We start from the raw sequence: 7500 nt of genomic DNA, 5'->3' as shown, positions 1-7500 counted from the left end.
AGCATATTTATTTTAGGGAGAAAGAGAAGTATTTTATTGCAATAAAAGACTTAGTCCCAAAGTGGAATATGTCACTAAAAAACACAAAATATCAACTTTTAAATCATATTTTTTAGGGAGAAAAAAAAAGTATTTTATTGAAATAAAAGCCTTAATCCCAACGTGTAATATGTCACTAAAAAGCATAAAATATTAACTTTTAAATCACATTTTTTTTAGAGAGAAAGAAAGAGCAGTATTTTATTGCAATAAAAGACTTAATCACAACGTGTAATATGTCACTAAAAATGACAAAATATTAACTTTTAAATTTTTTTTTAGGGAGAAAGAGAAGTATTTTATAGGAAAAAAAAAAATTAATCCCAACGCGTAATATGTCACTAAAAATTACAAAATATTATCGTTTAAATCGCATTTTTTTTTTTTAGGGAGATAGAGAATTATTTTATTGCAATAAAAGACTTAATCCCAACGTGTAATATGTACAAAATATTAACTTTTAAATCACATTTTGTTTTAGGGAGAAAGAGAAGTATTTTATTTAAAAAAAAGTATTTTATTGAAAGAAAAAGAAAACTTAATCCCAACGTGTAATATGTCACTTAAAAAGCGCAAAATATTAACTTTTAAATTCTGTTTTATCTTTGCAACCGGAAGGAACATCTTTATCAAGACGCAATGTTATCCGGAAGTCAGCGGCCCCTGGGTCCTAGGAAGATCACATTGTTAATATCTTTGGCACTGATGATTCTCGTAGGATTTAGTTATTTTCATCCCAATGAGAGTAAGTTTTTCTTACCTTTTTTATTTTTTCAATTTTTTCCTGTTTTGTCTTCATTCGCTTTGAAATTTTCTTTTGACTGTTTTGAAACTTATCTTTTAATTCGTTCACTCATTCATTACCTCGTTCACTCATTTATTAATTCGTTCACTCATTCCTTCAATCATTCCTTCACTCATTCATTAATTGGCTCACTTGTTTTTTTAATTCGATCACTCATTCATTAATTAGCTCACTTATTATTTATTAATTCGTTCACTCATTCGTTCGCGCATTCATTCATCCGTTCACTCATTCCTTCGCTCATTCTTTCAATTATTCATTAATTGGCTCACTTATATTTTAATTCGTTCACTCATTCATTTGTTTACTCATTCACTCATTTATCTATTCACACATTAATTTTTTAATTCTTCCACTCATTCCTTCACGAATTCATTCATTAAATCGTTCACTTAGTTGTTCACTCATTCATTCATTCACTAACACCTTCATGCATTCGTTCACTCATTCATCACCTCGTTGTCTCATTTATTCAATTAGTTCACCCATTCATTCACTTATTCCTTCATTTGTTCACGCATTCATTCATTCACTTATTCCTTCATTCGACCGCGCATTCATTCATTTTTCACTCATTCCATCATGCATTCGTTCACTCATTCATTACCTCGCTGACTCATTTATTAATTAGTTCACTCATTCATTCATTTATTTACTCATTCCATCATTCGTTCCCTAATTCGTTCTCCTGTGATAAATACCCTGATCTGGAATCGCTTTACAGGTTCCATCCCAAACGTCAAAGATCCTGAACCAGTATCGCCTATAATCACAGACAACAATTATCAGGTAAGAAGTTTTTGTTATTATTATTATTATTATTATTATTAATATTATTTTTTATTTTTTATTATATATTATTATTATTATTATTAGTAGTAGTGAGTAGAGTAGTAGTAGTAGTAGTAGTAGTAGTAGTAGTAGTAGTAGTAGTAGGGAAAAACTCTCTATCACGAGAGTATATATAATGTTCTAAAGGGTCCACAATCATACAAAGTGTACAAAGTCCGTGTATAATTTTGAGGACTTTACAGAAAGCTTTCGAACCCTTCCCTGGGTTCATCTTCAGTCCAGGAAGGGTTCGAAAGCTTTCTGCTAAGTTTTCAAAATTCAAAATTATACCGGACTTTTTCTTACACTTTGTGTGATTGTGGACCCTTTGGAACATTATTATTATTATTATTACACAGCCACTAAACATAATAATGAAGAACTAAAAAAAATGTTCGAGATCCATATTCTTCTTATAAATGGTTTAGTCTTTAATTGCAATTAACAACTGGTCACTTATTGAATTGAATTGAATATAGTATTTAGGCCAAAAGCCAAGCAGCACTGGGACCTATGAGGTTACTCAGCGCTGAAATGGAAATTGAGAGTAAAAGGTTTGAAAGGTGTAACAGGAGGAAAACCTCAAAGCAGTTGCACTATGAATCAATTGTTAGGAGAGGGTGGAAAGTAAGATGGAAGAAAGAGAATATGCAAGGAGGTACAATAATGGTAATGAAAGGGGTTGCAGCTAGGGGCCGAAAGGACGCTGCAAAGAACCTTAAGTAATGCCTACAGTGCACCACATGAAGGTACACTGATGGCACTAACCCCCCTACGGGGAACTTGTCATTTATTGGCTTAAGAAAACCATACAAAATATTACAAAAGCTCTCTCTCTCTCCACACAGGGTCTAAAGCAGGATGATCCAAGGTTGATATCCTACATTCGCTCGCTCATGCGTCCTCCATCGACGGAGCCCTACCATCTCTCCAGCCCAAATCGGAAGCATTTCACAGCAATGGAGCAGTCAAAGTTCGTCGGTAACTTGTATGGTCCAGGCAAGGTCAGTGTCTGTTGGAAATGGTTTATCTTTTTTGGAATAATTTATGTTTGTTTGTTTGTATGGTGTTTTGACATTGCATGGAACCAGTGGTTATTCAGCAACGGGACCAAGGGCTTTACGTGACTTCCGAACCACGTCGAGAGTGAACTTCTATCACCAGAAATTCACATCTCTCTCACCCAAGGAATAGTTTATGAATCTCCGATTAATGCTCGCAGCATTCGTTTTTTTTTTTTTTTTTTTTTTTTTTATCAAATCCTTTCTGTTGCTGTCACGTTGCGGCGTCATGCAGGGTATACTAAATGCACCCACAGCAGCTTTTATCTTTCACTGTTGTTGTATCTTTGCTTGTGCTTATAACTAACTGTCTTGACCACTTCACATAGTTTAATTTCCAATTGCTCCACTATGACAATATTTTTTTTATTTCGATTGTGGATAGACAGTACTCTTGTTACATTTAACATTTTCAGAAATAGCTTAATGTTCTCATACAGTAATCGATCTGAAATGTCTGATAGAAAATATTAATCTTTAGAGAGTAACTAATGAACCTCTGATTGAAGCTTGAGGACTTTATTATTTTCTTGAAATCCTTTCTGTTGCTGTGACGTTGTGGCGTCATGCAGGGTATTATTTTGGCATTACATTCGTTTGCTTCGTTTGTTCGAGAAATGCACCAATCTTTAATAATGTCAATATATCTTTGCCTGTGCTGATAACTGTCTTTACAGACTCACATAAGTTCATTTTCAATTTCTCCACTTTGAGACAACATGGCTTTCTATTGTAGACAGCTGTTACTCGTATTAAAATCAATATTTTCAGAATCTTTAGAAATAACTTCAAGTCTTCTTAACCAACCAGCAATCGATCTGTAGTATTTAAGTTTTTAAATAAATGGATATTTTTTCGGCCTTGTGTTAGATGCACAATGTTCAAAAACCATTCTTCTTTGCTACAATTATCCAAGAGACAGTCTTGAAAATTTGACAAAAAATATACAACAGTATATTTTAATTTAGTTTTTTTATTTATTTATTTATTTATTTTTTTTTTTGCTTATTTTTCTCGTATTCATTTTTTTGTAAAATTGTGAGAATGTGAGGTTTGGGAATTAGGCAAAACCAAGGTAGGGGTAGAACTCTCAGACCATATGTGTGTGTGTGTGTGTGTGTGTGTATATATATATATATATATATATATATATATATATATATATATATATATATATATATATATATATATATATATATATATATTACACTCGTTTTTAATTAACAGCGCGAAAGCTGCTTCTTCGTGGAGTCGGGGGTCTGAATGGGGAGACATCGAGTTCCACCCTGTACCTGGAGAGAGAATTGGGGTTCAAGGGTCTGCTCATAGAGCCAAATCCCGCCAACTATAAGCAACTGGTGAGCAAAAACAGGAAGGCCTACAGTCTGCAGGCGGCTCTCTCCCCTACAACATCGTCTGCTGAACTTCTTTTCACGTGAGTTGATGCCGTCAGTGTTTATATTTTTTTTACACTAAGATATTTGAAGATTGTTGGTTTGTATGGTGTTTTGACGTAGATTGGAACCAGTGGTTATTCAGCAACGGGACCAACGGTTTTACGTGACTTCCGAACCACGTCGAGAGAGAACGTCTATCACCAGATATTAATACACATCTCTGACCCGTCAATGCAATTGGCCGAGAATTGATCCTCCACATTTGAGAACATACTTGCATATGCAAACCTTGAGAAAGTTCTTTCGCAGCTTGAGAGGAAATAAACATTAATGTGAAATCTAGACATTTCTCTTTCAGTCATATTTCCCTTACATGGGTGAAAGCTAGAAATATTTCCATTTCGCTTGATAATTTCATTTTGAATTTCGAAATCTCCTTATATTTTCCGCCAAGAAGAAAGATGCCAGTGCTTTTCTATCCAGAGGTTAAAATTTTCCTGGTACTGTATTGGAAACACATAAAGCTTCCTTGATGACCTTTAACCCCACCTGTTGCATCTGTATTTTCATATATACCAAGTTGGGTCACTTGTTTATGAATTGAACTGAATACAGAATTTAGGCCAAAGGCCAAGCACTGGGACCTTAAGGATAGCAGACGTATCCTTCGTCTTAAGGACACCAGACGTATCCTTCGTCTTAAGGATACCAGACATATCCTTTGTCTTAAGGATACCAGACATATCCTTTGTCTACAGGATACGAGACGTTCCTTCGTCTTAAGGATACCAGACATATCCTTCATCTACAGGATACGAGACGTATCCTTCGTCTTAAGGATACCAGATATATTCCTCATCTTAAGGATGCCAGACATATCCTCCGTCTTACTCTCTCCTTTTCTTCTTCTTATATTCAGAGGTTCGTGGCAACAAGGACACCTGACCAAGGAAGAAACCAAGAAGACGATCCACGTCAAATCCTTCCCCTTTTACTCCATCCTTTCAGCTCTCGACGTCTCCTTCATCGACGTCTTCAACCTGGACATCGAAGGATTCGAATTCAAGGTGAGACGGCGTCTGTTTAGTAAAGGACTTTGATGTCAGTGGACAATTTTACCATAAAATCATGTGATGACATTGCAGTTTGAGCTAAATGTACTTGCACTTAGAATCGAATTTGGAGTAATCAGTGTCTCGCTATAAGACAAAGTTGCAACTTGGAATTGCTGCAACTGTGTCTATATAATGGAACACTGATTACTGAGAATACTGTTCTAACTGTGGGTGGGTGAGATGATAGCCTAAACTGTAATCATATAATTTTACAGTTAGATTCGAAGACTTCTGGTCACCTCATTTTAAACAAAAGCTGTTGAAATACTCTTGTGACAAGCAACAAAAGAGTTCATGGGCTTTAGTTGTTGCATTTGAGAGTTACACCTGAACAGAAAGATAAGCAAATGACCAAAATGAAAGGAAAAACGCGACTAGAAACAATGCAAATCCCACTTTGCTAACCGGATGGACAAATTTAACACAAGGAAAAAATTTAACACAGAATGGTATTTCACACCGCCAACAAAAAATCTATATATAGTCCCCTGCCCATTAAAATTCAGAATTGGAACCAAGAGCATTTGAATTGCTTCACGTTTCATGCAAAGTATTAATGTCAGATAGTATGAAAACTGTATTGTGACTTTTTAATGTCACTGTCAACCAAAAACCGAAAGCATTCGCATTTGTTTTAGTATCTAACATATACAGTAATCCAGTACGAAGTTATCTACAACTTAAAAAAAAAAAAGTCTTTAATCTAACTGGAATTTAGCTGAGTGGGATGGAATATAAAACTTGGGCCAAAAGCCTTTGGGTTGGGCCTAAGAGGTCATTTAGGGCTGAAGGGGAAATTGGGAGAGAGAACTTTTGAAAGGTGTAACAGGAAGAAAATCTCCCAGTTGCACTATGAATCAATTGTTAGGATAAGGTAGAAATTAAAATGGAAGAAAGAGAAATGAATGGAGGTACAGTAAAAGGAATGAAAGTAGTTGCAGCTAGCCTAGGAGCCGAGGGCAAGCCACAAAGAACCTTAAGTAATACACATATGTATTAGTATCTAGTATATACAGTAAGCTAATATGAAATTACTTACAATTAAACTGGTCTTTAATCAAACAGCAACGTATTGCAAATCACACGTACAACAGCAGCTATGACTGGAAGGCTGCTGAGCAGAAACACTCATATCTCGCAATCAACTCTTCCTCTCTTTTCAGGTTCTGAAAACGATCCCCTTCGACAAGATCAAACTCGGAATCATGATCGTCGAACACGTGAATCTTCCCGAACCCAAACCTGAACTGGTGAAGTTCATGACCGACTTGGGTTACGAGAAAATCCACGAAAACTCAATGGACTACATATTTGCAGATCCAGATTACTTGAAAAAACTGCCGGGATGGGAGCCATCGTAGCAGATTATCTTTATAATTGAGGCGGTACATTTATTACCTCTTAGGCTAAGAATTTATCACTTGAATGTGCATAATGTAGTTAAGTGTTTATCATCCTTAAGCTGCATTTTGGGAGTAAAGTGTCTGCATGTTCTAAGACATCTTTTGATACTATTAAGCTTTCAAAGAAATTTTATGTAATACTGTAGTAGAATGTTTATAAGTCTTATGCTGTAATTTGAAATTAGACTGTCTGAATATGCTGCTAAAAACTACATTTTTATATTAAGCATACAAAGAAAAATCAATAATGCATTTTGTAACATTAGTTTTTCTTTTTTTTAATCTGTTTGGTAATAACTAAAGTCTTACAGGTAACTGGTCAAAACTCTTTTACAAGGATAGCAAGAAGGAACTCCAGACAGACCCCGGTTATTGAAGGGGGTTCCGTTCTCAGCGGGGTGCTGGTAAGCGAAAACCGGATCGCCATTAACCGAGACCGCCAATAACCGGGGACTGCCACCCTACTTTAAAAAGAAACTATAATACAATCAATTCTGTGCTTTCCAAACACAGTCCCTAGCTCCAATACGTTTGGAATCTTCTCAAGTGTTAACTATGCAGATGGATTACCCTTCGTATGATGATAAGGAGGTTTACAAAATTACAAATACTGCTTTTTTTTCAAGCTTGCTCCAAAATTTTCTGTCTGAAACAAGGAGCGAATAAAGCAAAGATCAGCTCCTTCAAAGAATGTTCTGGGGGGATTTCTAGGCAGCACAGGCTTATCATCATGAGTGGTGGAATGAACAAAATGCTGTAGCTATGAGGTGTATCTATACAACACTGAAGGTTAGAGAGAGAGCGCTGGCCAATCAAAATTTGGGTGATTTGAATGAACTCTGGTCCAGA

At 35.5% G+C, this 7500-nt stretch overlaps 1 protein-coding gene across 5 annotated transcripts in view; it reads left to right on the top strand.

Moving 5' to 3' along the window:
• The window catches only part of LOC135217950 (uncharacterized), a 123650-nt gene extending 116758 nt beyond the window's left edge, over nucleotides 1–6892 (top strand). For all 5 annotated transcript variants that reach the window (XM_064254057.1, XM_064254055.1, XM_064254054.1 and 2 more), the window contains 6 exons: nucleotides 658–784; nucleotides 1569–1633; nucleotides 2524–2679; nucleotides 3964–4171; nucleotides 5053–5200; nucleotides 6412–6892. In XM_064254057.1, the coding sequence (XP_064110127.1) occupies nucleotides 679–784; nucleotides 1569–1633; nucleotides 2524–2679; nucleotides 3964–3999 (363 nt within the window). In that variant the 5' untranslated portion in view covers nucleotides 658–678 and the 3' untranslated portion in view covers nucleotides 4000–4171; nucleotides 5053–5200; nucleotides 6412–6892. The remainder of the gene's footprint in view (nucleotides 1–657; nucleotides 785–1568; nucleotides 1634–2523; nucleotides 2680–3963; nucleotides 4172–5052; nucleotides 5201–6411) is intronic.
• The last annotated feature ends 608 nt before the right edge of the window (nucleotides 6893–7500 follow it).

The sequence above is a fragment of the Macrobrachium nipponense genome, chromosome 9 (genome assembly GCF_015104395.2).
Source record: "Macrobrachium nipponense isolate FS-2020 chromosome 9, ASM1510439v2, whole genome shotgun sequence".
NCBI classification, from domain to species: domain Eukaryota; kingdom Metazoa; phylum Arthropoda; class Malacostraca; order Decapoda; family Palaemonidae; genus Macrobrachium; species Macrobrachium nipponense.
The sequence above is the reverse complement of the archived record's forward strand: the minus strand, read 5'-3'. Positions and strand labels throughout refer to the sequence as shown.